Raw genomic sequence first — 23,719 nt, 5'->3', positions numbered from 1 at the left:
ACATACGTGCGCGCGCGCACACACACACACACACACACACACACACCTCCTTAATGGTATCTAGACTGATGAATCCTTTCCAGAAGATTTTACACACACACACACACACACACACGCACACCTCCTTAATGGTATCTAGACTGATGAATCCTTTCCAGAAGATTTTTTATTTTCTTGGCCCAGATCCACCAGCAGAATCACTGTCTTTGGCAGCTATAACCTTGTGAAATGCATTTCTCAAATAATAAGACTTGAGAGTTGAAATGATCCCTCTTCATGGGCTGCAGAATGGAAGTTGTGTTAGCTGGCATCAAAACAACATTAACCTCATTGTACATCTCCATCAGAGCTCTCAGGTGAGCAGTAATATTTTGAAAAGAATCTTCTGAGCAATAGGTCTCAACAGCAGGCTTAACATGTTTGGTGTAAACCATGTTGTAAAGAGATATGCCATCATCCAGGCTTTGTTTTTCCATTTATAGAGCACAGGCAGAGTGATTTAACATAATTTTTAAGGGCCTTAGGATTTTCAGAGTGGTAAATGAACACTGGCTTTAAATTAGTCACCTGCTGCATTGGCCCCTAACAAGAGTGTCAGCCTGTCCTCTGAAACTTTGAAGCCAAACATCGATTCTCCTCTCTAGCTAGGAAAGTCCTAGATGGTATCTTATTCCAGTATAAGGCTGTTTTGTCTACATGGAAAATCTGTTGCTGAGTATAGCCACCTTCGATAACTACCTAGCTAGATCTTCTGCATAACTTGCTGCGGCTTCTTCATCAGCACTTGCTGTTTGACTTTGCACTTTTATGTCACAGGAAACAGCTTCTTTCCTTAAACCTTATGAACCAGTCTCTGGTAGCTTCAAACTTTTCTTCTGCAGCGTCCTCACCTCTCTCAGCCTTCACAGAATTTAAGGGATAGGACGTTCCTGTGGATGAGGTTTTGGCTGAAGGGAATGTTGTGGCTGGTTTGATCTCTAGACTACTCACTTTCTCCATATCATAAATAAAGCTGTTTCGCTTTCTTGTCATCCGTGTGCTCACTGGAGTAGCACTTTTCATTTCCTTTAAGAGCTTTTCCTCTGTATTCAGAACTTGGCTAACTGGTGCTAGAGGTCTCGCTTTCGGCCTGTCTCAGCTTTCACATGCCTTCCATATTAAGCTTAATCCTTTCAAGCTTTTAAATTGAGAGACATGAAACTCTCTCTTTCACCTGAACATTTAGAGGCTCCTGAAGGGCTATTGATTGGCCTAATTAAATATCGTTGTGTTTCAGAGAATTAAGGAGTCCTGAGGAGAGGGAGAGAGACAGAGGAAGGGCTAGTCAGTGGAGCAGTCAGAATCTACACAACATTTATTTAACAACACAGGAGAATAATGGGAGCCAGGGAAGGAAGGTAAAAATGTAGAAAGCAGGGAGGCCAGAATAAAATGTGTTGTTAAATTGGAAATGTTGGTGTGAATTTATGGTCTCTAATGCACAGAGATAGTTATAGAAATAGAGATATGATTTTTATCTGATTGAAAGAGATGAGCATCTTTTTGCTTATTCAGTGGCCATTTTGTTTCTTCATAGTTGAGCTGCCTGTGCATTTTCCTTTGTCCATTTTTCTGTTGAAGTTACCTTTTTCTTTCTTTCTTTTTTAAAAAATATGTATTTATTTGGCTGTGTTGGGTCTTAGTTGTAGCATGTGGGATCTAGTTCCTTGACTAGGGATGGAACCTGGGCCCCCTGCATTGGGAGCTCAGAGTCTTAGCCATTGGACCACCAGGGAAGTCTCTACCATTTTCTTCCTGATTTGGAAGAAATTGTAACAGTATAGATTCTTATTAGTGGTGCTCTTATCGGTGGTATTTTTTGCCAGACATTTTATGAAGTTAATTTGGTGTTCTTTTCCTTTATCATTCTTCAGTCATGCTGTATTCCATCCTATTTGCTTACAATTCTGTGATCCAGGAATTCAGGCAGGGCCCAGCTGGACAGTTCTTTCCTTCTATATGGTGTCTGGGGTCACTCAGCTCCATTCAGCTGCTAACTGGGCTGGTCTGGAAGATGCACAGAAATATCAGGCCATTTCTCTTGCCTCACTGCTCCTCTGGGTATCTCATGTTTCTCCCCACGTGGCCTACCTGAGCTTACCGGTGGGAAGGAGCAGAAGTTTTGTCGGTGGGATGTGTTAAAACAGGTGGTCTGTTGGGTCCTAGCCAACTCACAGTAGGCGTGTTGAGCCCTGATTATTCTCCTTTTTCTCATCTGCTCTGCCTTCTCAGGAATCTCTCCTTCCTCAGGAGATTATCATCAAGGTTGAGGGAGAAGATGCCCGGTCACTGGCCGTCCCATCCCAGGTGAGTTGGACAGGGCCTCTGTGTCTTTCGACTGAGAAATGTGCATGGCTGGCAGGCAGCAGAGGCCACATTGAAGTGAACTGATTAGAAAATGAGGAAATTGAGATGAATGGACACCTTTTACACAAAGTTGGTTATAACTGCATGGAAATTTGAGAGTGTGGGTTGTCATTTTCTTCCCCCTAAAGGTTTGAAAGAATTTGGCTTGGTTTAAATGGTTGCAGGAAAGAGTAAGTGAAAAAAAGTTCAGGGTCAGGAAAGAGAGAAGCTACTACTATAAAGCAGAACTCACAGATACAGAGAACAAGCTAGTGGTTACCAGTGCTGGAGGTGGCAGGAACTGAGGGGAAGAATTGGGAGGTATAAAGTATGGAGTATAAGACAGGCTTGAGGGTAGATTATACAACATGGGCAAATATAGCCAATATTTTGTAATAACTGTAAATGGAAAGTAACCTTTCAAAACTGTATAAAAATAAAAAATAGCCATTAAAAAAACAGTCCTTGATTAGTGTCAGGGGAATTAATTCAGAACATAGAGGAAGAAGGGCTCATATAAGAAAAGTGAGGTTGAGGGTATTATTGGAAGGCTTGCATTTTTCTCTGTGAACCATTAGGTGAAATTATCTGTTGAGCATGAGGGTGGTAATCAGAATGGAGAGATGTTGGATGAAGAGTGGAGAAGGCTTAAAGTTATAACTTGGATTAGGGGAGACAGGCTGCTTCAGGAGGTACAGTGGGGTTGCTGGTCAGTCCCAAAAATTCATTCTGAAATTGTTGTTTGGTCGCTAAGTCGTGTCTGCCTCTGCAGCTCTGTGGACATGCCAGGCTTACCTGCGCTTCAGTATCTCCTGGGGTTTGCTCAAACTCATGTCCGTTGAGTTGGCGATGCTGTCCAGCCATCTCATCCTCTTTCACTCACTTGTCCTCCTGCCCCCAGTCTCTCCAAGCATCAGGGTCTTTTCCAGTGAGTTGGCTCTTCACATCAGATGGCATTCTGAGATAGTGGCCATTAGTAATAATGGAGGGCAGGTTGATATTTAGATGTATTTAGTTACATTCAATGGAAGCCCCACAGCCCACAGGTTTAAGGCAGTATTTAAAAGGGAATTTTTGACTATATCAAATAGAAAGATTAAGGTGAATGATCCATAGACTCTCAATTGAATAATTAAGATAGAAAAGATAAAAAGGATACTAAACAGAAAGGAAAAGACTTTAGACTGGAGAATAGTAATAGTAGGTGTTTCAATAGAATAAAGACCCCAAACCATCAAAGAATAAAAAGAGTAAAGGGGACAGTTGAGCAAGTTAAAGTGGAGAAATCTGATGTTGTAATGAAAGAGTGAGCAGTTCTCTGTGTGTGACTTGAGAGGTGGAGTACTTTATGGTGGTTTCAAGATCTAGGGTCTCACGCTAAGAGTGAGGGGCTGGAAGTCAGGCTGGCTGTACGAGTTGATGACTGAGAACATAGTCTATGATGTTAGGGAAACTTGAAGTTGCATCCCAGTTACTAACCTTAGGCATATGTGTTAATTTCTCTAACCTTCTAGCTTTTCCTCTGAAAAATGATGGCGCTAATAGTATTTTCTCAGGGACCTTGTAAGAAATCAGTGAACAGTAATTTATGCAGTGGGTTTCTCTGGTGGCTAAAGTGGTAAAGAATCCGCCTGCCAGTGCAGGAGACACAGGTTCAATCCCTGGGTCAGGACACCTGAAGGAAGAAATGGCACCCCCCCACCCCCCACCCAGTATTCTTACCTGGGAAATCCCATGGCGGGCTATAGTCCACGGGGTCAAAAAAGAGCTGGACACAGCGACTAAACAACAAGAACAAATTTATGCAACAGGCTTAACACGTTGCCTGACACCGCACATAGAGTCAGTTATTTTTCTGTTATTACGGGAGAACTCTACAAATGGATGCTATAGACCATCCAAGACAAGACAATACAAGTTGTTGAATTAGAGGATAAATCCTAGGTGTTATTGATATAAATCTTCAGTGGAATGGAAGGGAGGTGGTGTTCAAGTTATTGGTAGAACAAAGCTCCAAGAAGTGAGGTAAATGGCCTGAGTTTCAGGGTTTCTGGGAGGACACACACTCTTTTCCACCTTTGTTGCTGAGACCCCTGAATGGAAGAGCATGACCACCCTGAGCCTGTGAAGTCTGCAGAGGAGGGAGTCCTTGGGGGGAAGTGTAGGTTTCTGTTAACTCAGGAATGGGGCATGCCTGATGGGTCAGTGGTAAAGAATCCACCTGCCAAAGCAAGAGATGTGTTTGATCCCTAATCCAGGAAGATCCCACGTGCCGCAGAGCAACTAAGCGTATGTGCCACAACTATTGAGCCTGTGCTGCGGAGCCCACATGCCATGACCACTGAATTCCGTGCCGTGGCCCTAGAGTCTGAGATTCCACGCCCCACAACAAGAGAAGCCGCTGCAATGAGAAACCCACACACTGCAGCTATAGAGTAGCCCCCACTTGCTGCAACTAGAGAGAAAAGCCCAGCAATGAAGACCTAGCACAGCCAAAAAAAAAAAAAAAAAGACCACTATACTTATTTAAAAAAAAAAAAAACCACAGGGATGTAGAGAGACTATTTGGTGAAGATGTAGGATTTCATTATTATAGAAGAATTCCCAAACTGAAAGGTTTGGGAAGGAATTTTGAGCAGTGGGGAGCTGGGGACAAGTAGATGAAGTATAGAATAAGAAGGGATAGAAGTCCAGAAAAGCCAGTATCCATACTTAAGGGACTTTTTCTAATGAGTATGTGATAAGCCTTGTGAGATTCAGGTGAACAGGGAGGACTTAAATCAGAATTTGAATCAGGATTATTTTGATGTATTACAACGTCTGTTGATATACTGTTGATTCACTTACTGAAATAAGTTACCAAATATGCATTTAGTCTGTACTATACACCAATACCATACTAAGCACTGGAGTTAAATAAATACCTTGTCGCTGCCATCATGGATTACAGCCTAGTAACCAAGATTTCCACTGTGCAAATGATAAGAAAGAGTGGTGGGTCTTATGATAGAAATTTCTGGAACTTTGAGAATATAAAGCTTGAGGTGGAGAGGGGGTGATAATCTAGTCTAGTATTATTTGACATCTGAAGAAGTTTGCTATTAAAGGGACCTACATTAAACACTGAAGGGGCATGTTAATTAAAAAGAAGCATGGGGCTTCCTTGGTAGCTCAGTGGTAAAGAATCCGCCTGCCAATGCAGGAGACACAGGTTCGATTTCTCTGGGAAATCCCACATGTGGGCCTGTGAGCCACGACTACTGAGCCTGTGATCTAGAGCCCTAGCCCTGCAACACGACAAGCCACTGCAATAAGAAGCCCAGGCATCACAACTAGGGCATAGCCCCCACTCAGTACAACTAGAGAAAAGCCCACATAGCAACAAAGACCTAGTGCAGCCAAAAAATAAGTAAGTAAATTTTTAAAAAAGTTTTTAAAGGAAGCATGGATTGGAAGTTGAAAAACAGTACCTATAGATCCATGTTGAACACAGGGAGCAGTTTTCTGAATCTCATTTTGGGCTCATTATGAAAATCGTTGAGATTTTTAGTGAAAATTATGAGCCACAGCTTAGAAAAATGCAAGTATAGTAGCATTTTGCATCAAGTTTCATGGGCTTCAGGGACCTTGTGTCCTATTCATGAACCACAGCTTAAGAACACTCCATCTATTTTAAAATGTCTTGGCAAGTGGCATTCGACTTCAGTGGCTTTAGCTGCCTTTGGGTAAGGACAGATCACATCCAGTACTTTTTTGGGACAAAATTCCTGCCCAATAGTCTTTTTTTTTTTTTTAACTCAATTAAAAAAAATTATTGGAATATAGTTTGATTTACCACCTAATAGTCCAAAAAGGTGAAGAAGGAAATGGCAACCCACTCCAGTATCCTTGCCTGGAAAATTTCATGGACAAAGAAGCCTGGTGGGCTGTAGTCCATGGAGTCGCAGAGTCGGACATGACTGAGTGACTAAAACACACACACACAAACACACACACGGAGTCCTAAAAGGAGGGTTCTTCCTGCTTACAGGAGGCAGCTCAAGAGACCCCATTTACGTGGCAGTAATGACAGGCTCTGTGGTGCAGCTCATAGTGTGGGCAAAATAGAACTGTTTTCTGGAGACTAAGAGTTCAGGATAAAGGTCTCTCATTGACTGTCATTTAATTTTTCAGTGTTCTCAAACCTAAGCATCCTGATAATTACCAGCCTTTGTTTTTTGTTCAGTGAACTCTGCTAATGGCTTTTGATGTATCATTACAATTTAATTCACTCAACAACATAATGAGTTGGGTATGGTTAAGCCTAATAAGTAGAAATGGAATAACCTCACCATTAAAAGACAGTCAGATTAGATACATTAAAAAAAAAATTCAGACATATGCTCTTAATAGAGGAAAAAACCCAAGTCTCTTTTCCAAATCCAGTGCTCTTAGCTTATACATCCTGCCTTTCATTAAGGCCTACATTTCATTTTCTGTCCCACATTTCATTCTCTGCATCAGCAAAGCTGTGTGCCAAATCTGGCCCATCACCTGTTTTTGTAAGTAAAGTTTTATTGTAATATAGCCACAACCATTTGTTCTTATATTTTCTGTGGCTGCTGTCTTGCTATAGCAGCAGAGCTGACTAATTGTAATAGAGACTGTATGGCTTGCTAAGCCTAAAATATTTGCTCTCTGACGTCTGACAGTTAAAAATTTGCTGAACCTCTTCTGTTAGTTTCTTGATAATTTCGAGGGAATTCCTAAGTTGGAATTCTATATTCACCAACACAAAAATCAGAATTAGCATTTTCTTTAAGGTCTACAAGAAAGAAAACAGTGTGTCAGTTCTTTCTGATGTTCCTCTTTGGGGTTATATATAAACAGGTCCAGCATCCAAAACCCAAAGGGGCTTGCCTGAAAGGTACTTATACTCCTAGAATCTTTTAAATGTTGACTATCTCAGGACTGTTTCCAGGCCATCAGGTTTTCCTTCTTCCTTCTGTCAAACTTTTCCTCTCTGAACACTGGAAGGAAATGATACCCAGCTGAGTAGGAATGTGTGTCCTGTTTTAGGAGGGAGTGAACTTCAAAATAGTGACTGTGGACTTCACTCAGGAAGAAGAAGGCACTTTGAACTCTGCTCAGAGGACCCTGGACAGAGATGTGATCCTGGAAAACCACAGAGACTCTTGGGGTAAGAGTACAGTCCCTTTTAATGGTATCTGTATATTGAAATAATTTCTCATTTCCACAGATCAGGATCTAGGGAGTTCAGAGGCCAGAATGATTTTGGCCACACAAAGATTAGTATGGTGAAGATATAGTTTCAGTTTGTAGGGTAGCAAAGGTACAACTTTGTGAGTTTGAGTTTATTCAGTCTTCTAGGTTCCTAAGAGCCAAAGACAGGGACCAGATTCTGCAGTGACTTTCTTTTGTCCCCAGTCCAGACACCCAAAGTTCTATATCTTTCCTCTCAGCTGTCCAAACTAGATGTAATCTAGTTCAAACAAGAGGATGAGTATAAAAAGAATTTTCCCACATGCATATCCAGGTGAGAAATAGACATTTAGGAGTCATTACAGGTATAGACTTCCTGGTGGCTGGGTAGTAAAGAATCAGCCTGCCAATGCAGGAGATGCGGGTTTGATCCCTGGAGAAGGAAGATCCCCTGGAGAAGGAAATGGCAATCCACTCCAGTATTATGGCTTGGGGAATCCCATGGACAGAGGAGCTTCGTGGGTTATAGTCCATTGGGGTTGCAAAGAGTCAGACATGACTGAATGACTAACGCTTTCACTTTCTCTCACAGGTGATTTGTATGAAAAATCCCCATAGGGCATGCCACGTTTTCACTTTTCTCCCACTCGAAGAGGACTATATACATCACCACTTTTTCCCAAATGTACCTTCTGTTGCTAGGCCTAATAGCCACTCAGGCTTCTGTGTATGAGCATATCTCCATCCTCTCTCACTTGGGACCAAAAGAGTCCATGGGGCCATATTAGCGTCTAAGGCATTTAGGGAACCTGGGATAACAGTGTACTCATTATTTTTTCCTGGTTCACAAAGTTGTTTGACTTCATCTTACTAACACCACTGTACTAACAAGTTTCATGCCTTCAGAAAGTCCTAGAAATGTAGACACTAATTTCTATTTCAGTGAGCATGTGTCTAGCACTAAAGAGGATCGAAAGGATCCTCTGTATTTTTACTAAGAATTGCAGAATTGTTTTGCAATCCTGTAAGTTCTGCATAGATGATCCTATTTTGGAATATGGAGATATTTGACAGATAAAGTCTTTATTCAGCAACACTAAGATTGAAATAGTTTCATATTAATTCCTTGTTATGCTATCTGACTGGTAGTTCTCTGCTTACTGCTCATCTCATCCTTTTGCTTTTCAATTCATATTATAGGTCCATAGCTGAAAATAAATCCACATATAATTTTCATACTTTCTTGTCAGCTTTTCCCCCACTATTCCAGCTCTAACAATTTTTGGCTAGGTGTTCTGTTTTGCTTTCTTCCAGACTCGGCAACTGCACTTGGAAGAAGAGAATCGAGATTGAAGCAGAGCATTTTTGATGACAAACTATCCCATAGCGTGAAGATAGAAAAGTTGACAAGAGATGATCCTTGGTTATCTTCATGTGAAGAATTTCAGGATTGTAAGGAGCTGTTGGAGAAGCAACAGGAAAAACAAGAGAGGCTTTTGAAGGAAGTGACATTTACTCACAGGAATGCCATTACTCATGAGAGAGACTGCAAAAATGATAGCCCTGAGGAGAAGGTTGGTCTGAATTCCAACCTTCTTTCATCACAGTTGATACCTATAAGAAACCGTTTTCATAAACATGCTTCACATGTTAAAAAATTACATTATAATTCTATGGTAAACACTCATCAGATGATTACTGATACAGAGAAACTCTGTGAAAATAATGAATTTGGGAACCTCCCCCAGAGTATTCATTTTATTCAGTTTACAAGAACTCAAACAGAAGATAAATCCTATGGATTTAGTGACAGTATTCAACCTTTTAACCATGGTACACCCTTAAACATACATGAGAAGATACATGCACAAGGAAGATCCTTTGATTTTAAGGAATGTGGGCAAATTTTGAACCATAGCATATCCCATAATGAACAACAGAGAAACTCCACTGGAGAGAGTCAGTATAAATGTCGTAAGACCTCCGAGAGTTCATCCCTTGCTCAAAACATGAGAAATCATTCTGAAGAGAAGCCGTTTGAATGTAATCAGTGTGGGAAATCCTTCAGTTGGAGCTCTCATCTTGTTGCACACCAGAGAACTCATACAGGGGAGAAACCTTATGAATGTAACGAATGTGGGAAATCATTCAGCCGCAGTTCTCACCTTGTTTCCCATCAAAGAACTCATACTGGAGAGAAACCTTATAGATGTAATCAGTGTGGGAAATCCTTTAGCCAGAGCTATGTCCTTGTTGTGCATCAGAGAACTCATACTGGAGAGAAGCCTTATGAGTGCAATCAGTGTGGAAAGTCATTCAGACAGAGCTACAAACTTATCGCACATCAAAGAACTCATACTGGAGAGAAGCCCTACGAATGTAATCAGTGTGGGAAATCATTTATCCAGAGCTATAAACTTATTGCCCATCAAAGAATTCATACTGGAGAAAAGCCCTATGAATGCAATCAATGTGGAAAGTCTTTTAGTCAAAGTTACAAACTTGTTGCCCACCAGAGAACTCACACAGGAGAAAAACCCTTTGAATGTAATCAGTGTGGAAAATCCTTCAGCTGGAGCTCTCAACTTGTTGCACACCAAAGAACTCACACTGGAGAGAAACCCTACGAATGTAATGAGTGTGGGAAATCTTTCAACCGCAGTTCTCACCTTGTTATGCATCAGAGAACTCATACTGGAGAAAAACCCTATGAATGTAATCAGTGTGGGAAGTCCTTCAGCCAGAGTTATGTCCTTGTTGTACATCAGAGAACTCACACTGGCGAAAAGCCCTATGAGTGCAGTCAGTGTGGAAAATCCTTCAGGCAGAGTTCATGCCTTACTCAACATCAGAGAACTCATACTGGAGAGAAACCCTATGAATGTAATCAGTGTGGAAAAACATTCAGCTTAAGTGCTCGACTTATTGTACATCAAAGAACTCATACTGGAGAGAAACCCTTTACGTGTAATCAGTGTGGGAAAGCTTTCATTAATAGTTCTAAACTTATTAGACATCAGGCAACTCATACAGAAGAGAAACCCTATGGATGTAACTAGCCTGGAAATCTTTCAGCAGAGTATATCCCTTCCTCCTTGCCTCCCTTTCTCCCTCGCTCTTTCCCTTTCTCCCTTCAGCCCCTCATTCCCTTGTTCCCTCCTTCCATTCCTCCAGGATTACATGTATTGGAAAGAACAAGCATGAAAATAGTGTGTGTGGAAAAAAAGCTCTCCATTAGCTCTCTCGAACTGTGTATCTGAAAACTCTTTCTGGAGAAGAAAGAAAAAGTATGAATCATATATTTTATTTAGCAATTCCATGTTTTAAAAAAATCAAACGACCCTTGTTAAACATTCCCATGAGAGTGATAACTCTTGGCACTTTTCCTTGCAGAAAGTACTTCGACCTGAATTTGAGAGAATTATCATTAAATGGGCAATATGGTGTGGAGTGATTGCCAGTGAGATAGACCTCTTTTCTAATAAAGAATAAATGAGAGGGGACATATATACACCTATGACTGATTCATGTTGATATATGGCAGAAACTAACAATATTGTAAAGCAATTATTCTGCAATTGAAAAAAAAAAAGATAGTAGATCTAAAGAGAAAGCTGTGGCACCTAAAAGAAAAAAGGAATTAAAGAATGCTAATACTGGTCGGCTTGTTGAAAACAAGCTTGTTGGGAAATTGCTGTAGTTATTGCACACCACTCCAGTATTCTTGCCTGGAGAATTCCATGGACAGAGGAGCCTGGTGGACTATAGTCCATGGGGTTGCAAAAGAGTTGGACATGACTGAGGTGACTTAGCACACAGCACATTAGAACTTAGACTGGAAAACAGAATTTCAGTGTATCATTTTCCAACATGATTTCTCCAGCACTACTTGGTAATTTGTTTCATAAGCACTTTCTCTTAGATTTTGTAAAAAAAAATAATAATAATAGGGAAATGGCTATGATGTTAACTGAAAATTGCAGGGCAAGAGTATAGAATATTCATTTCTAGAATCATGAAAAGATATATTTGTGCTTGGATCAGAATCTAAAGGGATTCTAGGTGTATCTGTTTTAATTTTAGATTTATGCTTGGTTTTCTTTTCTTTTTTGTACTGTGTGCTTTTTTATAACACTAGTGAATGATATGAGGAATAATTAGTCCCAAAATACAAAAATCCCTATCTCCTTTGACCATTTAGCCAGATAGCAGAGATCCCTCATGCATCTGAGAGTTCATTTGGATTAGCATGAACAGGTCACTCCTTAGGACCTAGATTCCCAGGAATATTCCTTATTGAAAATAAAATATTTCAGGCTTCTGTGGTGGCTCAGTGGTGAATAATCGACCTGCTAATGCAGGAGACATGGGTTCCATCCCTGATCCAGGAACATCCCACATGCCAAGGAGCAGCTAAGCCTATGTGCCACAACGATTGAGCCTGTGCTCTAGAGCTTAGGAACTGCAGCTGTTGAGCCACATACCCTAGAACCTGTGCTCAGCAACAAGAGAAGCCCACATGCCACAGCTAGAGAGTAGCCCCCACTCTCTGCAACTAGAGAAAAGCCCATGTAGCAGCGAAGACCCTGCACAGTAAAAAATAAATAAAATCCGAACGTAAATATTTTCCTGGCAATGTGGAACTGGAAATTTATGTTAGAGAATTAAATGAGAATTCGTGGGTAGTATGGAGGACAAATGATTTTATTTTTTTCTTTTAAACCCATCTTATCCAAAGCAGTATAAAAGAGCTCTGTTTTTAAGGGTTTTTTTCTTTTTCTCTCCTCATGTAGTATTATCTTTTTACCCTCCAGGATATGTTCCCTAATTCGAGAATCCTCTGAGTGGGAAGATACTGCCCTGGCTAAGTGCTCACCACCTAAATTAAGTTCACAAGAATGCTTTTAGTAAGGCAGTAATTGTAGTTTCTCATTGGGTTTTTTGTGTTTTTTTAAAAGATTTGGTTCACAAGTCTTTCTGGCCCTTGCCCCTAAATCATGAATTCTAATCCTATGGATTGTCATGGACCTGAAAACTCTTGATCCTGGAGAGTTACTGAAAAATAAAGAGTTGAACTGAGCACAGAATAGAGGTAAATTCCCTGAAGAAACAAAAAGCTAAAATGACATCTGATAGGGATTTGTTGTTTAGTGTCCAACTCTTTTGTGACTTCAGGGACTGTAACCCACCAGGCTCCTCTGTCCATGAGATTTTCCAGGCAAGAATACTGGAGTGGGTTGCCATTTCCTTCTCCAGGGAACCTTCCTGACCCAAGGATCAAACCTTGGTCTCCTGCATTGCAAGCAGAATCTTTGCCACTGAGCCCACAGGGGAAGCCTTGATAGGGGTTTCCCATAGTATATTCTGTCCCCATGAGATGACCCTAAGTGGAACTGTTTTTAATGAGGATTAATCCAGAGACTGCAGCACACCTGGCAGTGACTGAAGTTCTGGGGGAAGAGTTGTTGATGGCTGGAAAACTGGCTCCCCACCCCAGGAGACTCTTCAGTCAGTCCATGATTGCATAGGTGGAGGAACAGAAGGGCTTCTCCATGCACTGCGGTTTGGGGAAGGACATAAAATAGTGAAAACTCTAATAATGGGATCTGTGTTAGGCTTCTTTTTCTCCAAGTTGTAGATAAAGTAGATGATTTTCACTGGGCATATTGAATCTAATTTTGAAGGCAAAAAAACAGGATTGTACAAACAAGTATAAAACCAACTGGGCTAAGAAAGCTCTAAAGATTCAAATTTGGGAAGGGATTTATTGCAAAGTAACCTCTTTAGTAAATGTTTAAAATATTTCATTGGAAATATGAAGTGGACAAAACTGCTGAGAAATTTTGAAGTGAGTATTATTTGTGTGTTTCTTGGCCAGGTTGAATATGTGGGTCATCTGTGTGCACTAAGTCATATTATGTCAGTTCCTAGGTGGTGAACTATGATTGCCAAGTGTTTTGAAGTAAGATAGATCCAATGGATAAATATAAAAATGATCATTTCTCTTATTTCTCATTTATTTCCCTTTGTAGAAAAGGCATTCTTCTGAAAAAAAAAAATCAGAAAAATGAAGAGGCATTAAAGTGACAGCTTACCAAAAATATGTAATTAAACTTCTGAATCTAAAATTTAGGGTTAAAAAAGGGAGTCAGTAACTTGATTTTAATGACACACATATGACATATTTAAAATGACATATATCCCTTGCATAAAAATTTTTGTAAAATTCACAAAAATAAAATTATACTTTGCAACTTCCCTGTTGGTACAGTGGATAGAAACCAGCCTGCCAGTGCAGGAGACATGGATTTGATCCCTGGTCTAGGAAGATTCCACATGCCTTGGAACAACTAAGCCGTACAACACAGCTGCTAAAGCCGGAGCACTCTAGAGCCTGTGCACCACAATGAGAGAAGCTACTGGAATAGAGAAACCCATGCACCGCAGCTGGAGAGTTGCCTCCACTCTCTGCGACTAGAGAAAGCCCACACACAGCAACAAAGACCTAGAGCAGCAACGACAACAAAAAAAGATCATACTTGGACATAGAAATATGCATAGTTATTTTACAGGCCAAATTTCTTTCACCATACTTTGGTAAAATTAGAAATAGATGAAGAGTGGCCAGATGTTTTTTATGTATTTATTACTTTGGCCACAAAGCACAGCTTGTGGGATCTTAGTTCCCTGACTAGGGATTGAACCCCACCCCCAGCAGTGAAAGTGCCAAGTGCTAACCACTAGACTGCCAGGGAATTCCCCAGAATGTTTTTAAATACATGGATGTTAAGGGATACTTTCCTAGAACCAAATTTTTAAATACTTGAGTGATAGGCATATATAAAATTTCATATGTAAAGTACATATAGTATATATAAAATATGTATCAATAAATCTTACACATAAACATAAATTACATATTATAAAATATTTATATATGTATCTGTGTGTTCAGTCACTTCAGTCATGTCCCAACTCTTCGCAACCCTGTAGACCGTAGCCTGCCAGGCTCTTCTGTTCATGGAATTTTCCCAGCAAGAATCCTGGAATGGGTTACCATGCCCTCCTCCAGGGGATCTTCCTGACCCAGGGATCGAACCCAGGTCTTTATATGTAATTTACACCAAAACATCAATAATGCTTTTGCAGCCTGTGAAAGATTGTGGATTTGTTCGAGAATATTGTCAGACTTTCTACAATGTGAACATGTTAGTACTAAGTGGTAACTTTAAGAAAAGTACTTGTTGTTTAGCCACTAAGTTGTGTCTCACGCTGTGACCCCATGGACTGTAGCCTGCCAAGCTCCTCTGCCATCTGCTATTTCCTTCTCCAGGGGATCTTCTAACCCAGGGTTCAACAGGTAGGTTCTTTACCACTGAACCAACCAGGGAAGCACAATAGCGAATCCCCAGGCTAGAGTCCCAGCCTGACAGTGAAGGGTTAGCTGGCCATGCAGAGGCCATTCCCTAACTTTGATCTTTCCACAGCAGGTACCGTGGTAGGTGATTGTTGTGCAGCCTCATTTCTCTTACTCAGTCCCCATCTTTTCATGCTGCCTTCATGCTTTCCAGAGAGTAGCATGCCCAGAGGGAGCAAGTGGTCTCTGGAGTGCCTTCTCTCTGATAGAGACAGGCAGTGTAAGACAAGCAAGCCGGTAGTAGACAATCTGTTCCAGAAGGTTGACTCTATCCTCTGATGGATTTCTCACTTACCTCCAATATTCTACAGATTCATGGCCATAAACAGGTTCATGTTACCTGAACCTTAAAAGAGAAAAGATAAGCCAATAAAGAGTGTCAAACAGCATGGACACATTTTTCAGGTCACATGGAATGCTGCAGTAAATACAACAGTCTGCTGGCTGGCCAGCAGTGACCTGGGTATGTTGAGATTTTATGTCTCCAGACCTATCCATATTGCCTGATTCCTCCTGAATATGCTCACAGAACACACAGCCACAGATGGAGCCCTTTGGAGGTTCAGCTCACACGTACCCAGCCTCACAGTTGCCCTGGGAGGTGGTGTGATGAGAATGCCCACTAAGTGTGGGCTCTGAGACCAGGCTTGTGTGCTGCAGTCCCAGCTCAACACTTCCTCAGGCATGCTGGAGTAAACTCAGCCACTTACCCTCTCTGTGCCTGGGTGTTCTCTGTAAAATGAAGATCATGACAGTTCCTACCTCTATGTTCCTCTGAGAGGTAAAGAAGTTAGTATGCGTACCTCTTTGGCACATAGAAGTGTTGTAATGGTGTTTGACGTTGTTATCAACAACAGCATTATTAAAGTAAATGTCTGTGTAAAATATTATTCAGAATTTCTTTTGGGGGACTTCCCTTGCGATCCAGTGATTAGGACTCTGCACTTCCACCCTGGTGGCGCAGGTTTGATCCCTGGTCAGGGAGCTAGGATCCCACATGCAATGTGGTGTGGCCAATGTGTGAAAGAAGAAGCCCTGCAGATGTGCAGAGTGTGGGAAAGCCTTCAGTTATAGCTCAGGTTTGTGAAATCATCAGAGGGTGCATGTAAGCGAGAAGCCTTACAAGTAGATGTGAGTCAAGGTCTCCAGTTAGAACTTTGCCTTCATCTTAGAGCCAAAACAAGAGAAGAACATTATAGATGTGATGTGTGTGGAGATCCTCAGGAAGGGCTGATGTTTTCATAGTCACTGGTCTGCCTAGGAAGGGAAAATCTAGAAGTTTGGTAAGTAGGGAAAGCACTTCAGTCACACACTTCAGTCTTCAAGAGTCTGTTGCACAGTTGAATACTCAAGGCAATCACCTGGCCAGCGGCTTCAGTGAAAATGGTCACCTTCATCAGAGCTGGCCTAGGAGGGAGATTTTACAAATGATGACAATAACAAGAATGTATCCTAGGAGCAGATTATGGATACACAGTCCTCGTGGTGGGGGGAAACACCTATAAACAGGACAAATGTAGGAAAAACATTGTCCTCTTACTCAAACCAATAATGTCCATACCTTTTAGGAGATGGTTTTTATAGGGACTTTCCTGGCAATCCAGTGATTAAGACTCTGCACTTCCAATGCAAGGTGAGGTTTCCATCCCTGGTCAGGAAAATGAGATCCCATGTGCTGTGTGGCACAGAAAAAAAAAAAAAAAAGATAGTTCTTATAAAAAGTAAAAGGTAATGTTGACATTCATTGAGGCAAGTTACCTTTAGAAGACCAGGAATGGCTTCAAGGAGAGACATTCTCTTGGCAGGCCTGGGTAATGTATCTCTAGCACATTTTCATCATGCTTCTGTGATGGGATTTTATCTCACAGAGATAAACTGCTCTCATAGAAAGGTTCTGTAAACTGAAGGAATATTTTATCATTTTAAGTAAAATCTGACTGGGTTTTTAATTGGCATTGTATGGACTTTATAGATTAGAAAGAATCTGCATATTTGAAATGCTGATTTTTTTTCCATTTTGAAAATGCTATTATTTCCACTTGCTAAAGTATTTTAAATGATTTTTCAGTCATATTTTTTAGAGATTTAGGTTCTGAATATTCTTAGATTTATTTCTAGGATTTTGTTTTACTTTATCATGAATATATTTTTACCCATTTTATTTCATAGAGGGTTGGGTTATTTTTAACTTATAAGACAAATATTCATACATGTTTAAAATTCAGAAATAGCATTTTTAACTTGTCAGAACAGCAGTGGTGAAACAGGTTAACCAAAGCCATGTCCATGGAGCTGTGGAAACATGCACTCTTTCACACTTATTGATGAAAATGAAAATAGGTAGCCTTTTTTGAAAGAATTTGTCAGTGTATCAAATTCAATTTGTGTAACCTTCAAAGTGGCAATAAGTGTGTAATAATTTATACTTGGGAGATAGTTACAGATGTGGGAAAAGATGTGTGTATATGGCCAAGCTCAGTATTTATTTTTTAACCATAGGAAAACCCCACAAATATTAATTCTCCAGTTGTAGTAAGTTAAGGCATATGTATATGAGGACAAACCACTAAAAACATTCAGGCACACCTGTAATGACATCGAAAGTTGCCTACAAACTATTTAGAGAACAGGAAAACTTGTGGAATGACAATTCTACTATGACCCCATTTTGTTAATATTGTGTGTGTATGTGTGTTTATAAAGAGAGAAGGAAAAATATATGTAAAAGGTCAGTATCATAAGTGCTTATTTCTAGCAGATGGAATACGGGGTCTGTAATTCTTTCATGGACTTCTACATATTTATTACAAAAAGTATACATTAATTTTATAACAACAGTAAAGCTATTGTTTAAAAAAGATTAGTCTGCTGGAATAATCCTGTATGGTCAAGGATCCATGTTATAAACCCTGTAATTTTTTTTCTTTTTCTACTGTTCACTTAGCACCTAGTACCAAATATAAGGTATACAAGTGAACTGTGAAATTTGTGATTTAGATACTTTCAGAGGCTGCATCATTTTTGCTGGCGGGTAGAAGATGAAGTGTCCTGGATCACTGGGAGGACCTGGTTAGTACTTCTGTCCTACATTTTGGCCCTCTGGGATCCAGAAGTCCACAAGCCTGGCTTCGATAGAGGATAGTGCACCATAACTCCAGTCTGATGTCTCCACCTGGATAACTCAGGAGGCCTGAGGCATGACCTGGGCTGAGTCCCTTTCTGCTACCTGTGGCTGCAAGGAAAGGAATCTAAGTGACACACATATCTCACAGATTTGCAGGTTTGATTCCAAACCACTGCTATAAGCAAATACTGCAGTAAAGCAGGTCACATGAATTCTTTGGTTTCCCAGTGTACATAAAACTATGTCTGTAGTACTATATATTGTAGTCTATTAAGTATTCAGTAGCATTATATCTAAAAAGTAAGTATGCACGTTAATTTAAAAATACTTTTTCCCTGGGGAATTCCCTGGGGGTCCAGTGGTTAGAATTGGGTGCTTTCACTGCTGTGGACCCAACCTCTGATTGGGGAACTAAGATCCTGCAAGCCACACAGCGCAGCCAAAATAATAAATAAAATACTCTTGCTAAAAAATGCTAACCCTCATCTGAGTCTTCAGTGAGTTGTAATCTTTCTGCAACAGTTAACATCAGAAATCACTGATCACAATAAAAGGTTTTTAACAAACAAACAAAAATTTTTACAGATCATAGATCTTTAAATCATAGATCACCCTAACAAATACAGCAATGATGAAAACGTTTGAAATATTGCAAGAATTGCCAAAGTGTGACCCAGAAACACAAAGTGAGCAAATGCGGTTGAAAAAATGGTGCTGATACACTTGCTCGCCACATGCTTGCACAAACTTTCACTTTGTAAAAGCGCAGTATCTGTGGAGTTCAATAAAACAAGGTATGCTTGCCTGCATTTTAGAAGGTGGTAAGTACCAAGAAAGGAAAGGGAAAGTGGGGTGAGGCAGGTGATGAAGTGCCCAGGGCTGTTGCACTTTTAAATAGTAGGCCTCACTGAGAGCAACAGTTGAGCAAAGAATAAAGAAGGTGGAGCAAACTTTGTGGCCACTGAGGTAAAGAACATTCCAGCAGAGGAGCAGTGATCAGGTCTGATGGAGAGCACAAAGCCCAACATGGCTGGACCAGAATGGGCACGTGAGGAAGTAATGGAAGACGAGGTAAGAGAGGGTGAGGTAAGAGGGGCTAAAGAGGATAAATTAATTTAGAAATGGAGGATCTACCTGTTTATCACAAATATATTACTGAGATGTATTATAGGAACCATCCTCCTCTCCATCTGATAAACAAAGACTGTTAGGCTCTGCCATAATTAAGGGTGACTCTCATCTCTGTGGCAGATTTTACTAGATTTTTAAAAAAGTCACCGTGAAACTGAAATGTCAAGACATCAAATGACAAGAGACAGGTCCAAAGCATTTATTTCACCGTTCTCTTTGTGTGCCCCAAGTTTCGGTGTGAAGCTATCGTTGAATGTTATCCTTTCAGCTCCTGCCAATCACCAACTGTCTAATCTAGAATTAGAGCTGACAGAGATAGTTCTCATCCATTTTTGAGGTGTTTTGTTTGTTCTTGACTCTTTCTCTATAGGTCAGAATTATAGGCTCTAATATACTCCTTATTTAATTTTAAGGCCAAATTCAACCCCAATTCAAATTTAAGGCATTGAAAAATGAAGATGTTTAATAGAAATCTTAAAATGAGAAAAAGCATTAAGTCCCAACAAGGGAGATTTCAAAGAGAATGTGAAAGCTTTCCATGTTTTCATAATTTGTTGAAATGTGTCTCTTTAAAGAGAACTCCAAACTCCTACAATTCCCTGATAAAAGACAGCACCTACTGACTAGTTCATATGTCTTTCTGCTTCTCCTAAGGGGAAAGTACAGAGTTATGTCAGATGTCCTGTGGAAGATTCCCAGAGCCTCCTTAAATGGAAACAAACCCTGAAAAAAAGAGAAGTAAATTTTAATTGAAAAGTTGTGTGTTTATAAAAGTAAAGGATAGCCTCTTTCCTGGCTGGAACCAGGGAGGGAGCAGAAGAGAAGAAAAAGAAGGATTCTGCTGTGCCAGAAACCCTTAAGAAAAAGCGAAACAATTTCGCAAAGTTTGCCTAAAAGATGCTTCGAAAGGCAAGGAGGAAGCTTATCCATGAAAAAGCTAAGCATTACCACAAGGAATACAGGCAGACATACAGAACTGAAATTCGAATGGCTAGGATGGCACGAAAAGCCAGCAACTTCTGTGTACCCGTGGAACCCAAATTGGCATTTGTCATCAGAATCAGCGTTCTCAACGGTGTGAGCCTGAAGGTTCGAAAGGTGCTGCAGCTCCTTCGCCTCCAGTAGATCTTCAGTGGCACCTTTGTGAAGCTCAACAAGGCTTCAGTTAACATGCTGAGAAGTGTGGAGCCACACATTGCATGGGGATACCCAAATCTGAAGTTCGTAAATGAATTAATCTACAAGCGTGGTTATGGCAAAATCAGTAAGAAGCGAATTGCCCTGACAGACAACGCATTGATTGCTCTATCTTTTAGGAAATATGGCATCATCTGCGTGGAGGATCTGATTCATGAGATCTATACCATTGGAAAACGTTTCAAAGAAGCAAACAACTTCCTTTGGCCCTTTAAATTGTCTTCTCCATGGGGTGGAATAAAGAAAAAGACCACCCATTTTGTAGAAGGTGGAGATGCTGGCAACAGGGAAGACCAGATCTACAGGCTTATATAGAAGGATGAACTAAGGTTTCTAGCAGGATTATTTTTGTAATCTGGTCAGTTAATAAACAATTGAAACAAAAACAAACAAAAAAAGTAAAGGATATGTCTACAGAATCAGTTCAGTTCAGTTCAGTTGCTCAGTCGTGTCTGACTCTTTGCGACCCCATGAATCTCAGCTCGCCAGGCCTCCCTGTCCATCACCAACTCCCGGAATTCACTTAGACTGGCATCCATCGAGTCAGTGATGCCATCCAGCCACCTCATCCCCTGTGATCCCCTTCTCCTCCTGCCCCCAATCCCTCCTAGCATCAGAGTCTTTTCTAAGGAGTCAACTCTTTGCATGAGGTGGCCAAAGTACTGGAGTTTCAGCTTCAGCATCATTCCCTCCAAAATCCCAGGGCTGATCTCCTTTCGAATGGACTGGTTGGATCTCCTTGCAGTCCAAGGGACTCTCAAGAGTCTTCTCCAACACCACAGCTCAAAAGCATCAATTCTTCTGCGCTCAGCTTTCTTCACCGTCCAACTCCCACATCCATACATGTCCACTGGAAAAACCATAGCCTTGACTAGACGGACCTTTGTTGGCAAAGTAATATCTCTGCTTTTCAATATGTTATCTACAGAATAGGTACCTTTAAAGATTTTCACTAAAATAGAACAAGTGCTCATTTTTAGGTGGTAAGACATTGACTCTTCATTCTTCTTTTTTATCTTGGGTAGAGATTTTTAAAAATTATTATTAACATTTCGCTGTTATTTTATCGCTACTGTGGTTGTTGTTATTATTTTATAAACATAGAGTCTAAGTGGTGCCTGCAGCACCATAAACCACAAGCAACCTGGCGCGGCCCCTAGTGCCGCGCAGGGGCTTCTGGGGATTGTAGTCCACAGGCTACCTCGCGCATGCGCCATGGTCCGGGACGGATGCTGTGGGCGACGTTGTTCGTGGCCCTGAGGTGAGTGTGGCTCGGACCGCGCCCCCTTCCCAGGTGTCACTGTGTATGGAGGATGGGGGTTGTGAAACTGTAACCCGACCTTGTGAACTGTAATGGGAGGCGTTGGAAGCGGGGACTAGTGACCGATAAAAGGACTTCCTCGGCCAGGTGGAGTGGTGAGGGGCTCCGGTCCGACCTCCCTGGAAGGGATCCGGAGTGGGGAGCTTGGGCTGGTTTGCGAGGTGGTGCCCCTGCAGGTTTGTAGGGTGTGCAACCCCGGGTCAGAGTTGGTTTCAGTCTTGGCACGTGCATCTCTGAACCGAGGCGGGGGACAGGGGGCGTGGCCTCAGGTTTTGGAGATGCTGATTTGGGCCATGCGCCCCTGATGGGGAGGGTTTCCCTGGTAGCTGAGTCAGCAAAGAATCTGCCCGCAATGCAGGAGACCCCCGGGTCAGGAAGATCCTCTGGAGTCGGGAATGGCAACCCACTCTAGCATTCTTGCCTGGAGAGGACAGAGGAGCCTGGCGGGCTACAGTCCATGGGGTCGCAAAGAGTCCGACACGGACAGAACTGAGCGACACACACACCCACACACCCTCCCTCCCTGATGGGGAGAGGAATTGACCCAAGGAGTTGTCATCTCCAATAGGAAGGACAGCTTGGTCTGTTCACTCCTCGTTTCGGCGGAGGGGCGATTCCAGCTCAGCACCCTGCATCCTTGGAGTCTTAGTTTCTGAAGGCTTCTGCGTTTGGGGTGTGGCAGCTCTTGACTTCAGCGGGGCAATCTTGACTTTAGGGCAGAAGTTCTGGCCTCTGGAAATAGGGGGGCAACTCAAACTGTACATCCCTTCTCTGCGTGTCCAGGCCGGGAGTATGTCTCTGAATACAGTATGAAGACAGAGAGCGCTATCTTTGAGGATTATAAGACACATAGCAAATTGTAAATTCTTAAACTGCAGTCAATAAATATGAATACTGACTCTACATTTGATAATATTAGAGAATTGTTGAGGTGTCTTATTAACATTTTAAAGATGATTAGAGCTACTTACTGAAATATGTATGGACAAAATAATATGTCAGGGAATTGCTTCAAAATAGTATGTGAGTATGTGGGGAATGGGTAGAGGTATAGTTGAAACAAGAGTGACCACATGTTAATAACTGTTTAAACCAAGTGATTGGTAGATGGGGGTTCACTGTGCTATTCTGCTGCCTCTGTATATGTTAGAAATTTCCATAATACAATATTTTGGAAACAATTTTCCAGGTAACTAGCTAGGAAATGCCTGAAGTATAGGGAAGTTGGATTTTCCTCTTAGTTGCACATAGTATGTGGGGCCAGACCTTGGAAATCCCCCCTCAGACTAGACCCCAATGCCCTCGGAGTCCCTGTGAGCTCCGAGGTGTAGTCAGAGTTTCAGGCCTTTCAATAAAATTCTGTAGTTTACTTCCTTTCTCAGTGAAGCTGAGGTCATTTAGGTCTTTTGTCCCTTTTAAATGGGACAGTTTTTCAATTCTGTCTCTGTGAATATCAGTGTGTTTTTCAACATCTCAAACCTATTATTTCCAAAACTGAACTTCTGATCCTCCTTACAAAACCTATCCCTCCTATGGACTTACCCATCTCTGTCAAGGACAACTCCGTCTTTGCAGTAACTGAGGCCAAAGTTTCCTCTCCTGTCTTTCTTTCTCTGCCCACATGCAAACCATCAACAGATCCTATTGACCAGATCATCCATATAAATCCTGATCCCTGCCATTTCTGACTACCTCCACCTATGCTTCTCTGGTCCAAGGCACTGTCATTTCTAACTGGGATTTCCTGAAAACCACCTAACTAGTCTTCCTGCTCCCTTCTTACCATTGGTAGTCCATTCTTTGTGTGTATGTCTATTCTGATTTTGTGGGGATTTAATTTTTACTGGAGTATACTTTACAATGTTGTGTTAGCTTCTACTGTACAGCAAAGTGAATCAGGTGTGTGTGTGTGTGTGTATGTGTGTGTGTGTGTGTGTGTGTT

The 23,719-nt window shown here is 41.3% G+C and overlaps 1 protein-coding gene and 1 pseudogene across 18 annotated transcripts in view; both read left to right on the top strand.

Annotated features, from left to right (window-relative positions):
- Window positions 1-11,241, top strand: part of ZNF180 (zinc finger protein 180) — a 37,340-nt gene extending 26,099 nt beyond the window's left edge. For 9 of the 18 annotated variants that reach the window (XM_060398695.1, XM_060398693.1, XM_060398691.1 and 6 more), the window contains 3 exons: window positions 2,272-2,346; window positions 7,444-7,564; window positions 8,902-11,241. In XM_060398695.1, the coding sequence (XP_060254678.1) occupies window positions 2,272-2,346; window positions 7,444-7,564; window positions 8,902-10,646 (1,941 nt within the window). In that variant the 3' untranslated portion in view covers window positions 10,647-11,241. Of the gene's footprint in view, window positions 1-183; window positions 357-2,271; window positions 2,347-7,443; window positions 7,565-8,179 lie in introns of those variants that run through there. The other 9 variants (XM_060398698.1, XM_060398699.1, XM_060398701.1 and 6 more) reach the window with 8 other exon arrangements.
- An 8,802-nt stretch (window positions 11,242-20,043) lies between these two features.
- On the top strand, window positions 20,044-21,444 carry LOC114118006 (large ribosomal subunit protein uL30-like; annotated as a pseudogene).
- The last annotated feature ends 2,275 nt before the right edge of the window (window positions 21,445-23,719 follow it).

Source organism: Ovis aries, chromosome 14 (genome assembly GCF_016772045.2).
Source record: "Ovis aries strain OAR_USU_Benz2616 breed Rambouillet chromosome 14, ARS-UI_Ramb_v3.0, whole genome shotgun sequence".
Classification (NCBI taxonomy): domain Eukaryota; kingdom Metazoa; phylum Chordata; class Mammalia; order Artiodactyla; family Bovidae; genus Ovis; species Ovis aries.
Note: the sequence above shows the minus strand (reverse complement) of the source record. Positions and strands in the feature narration are given on the sequence as shown.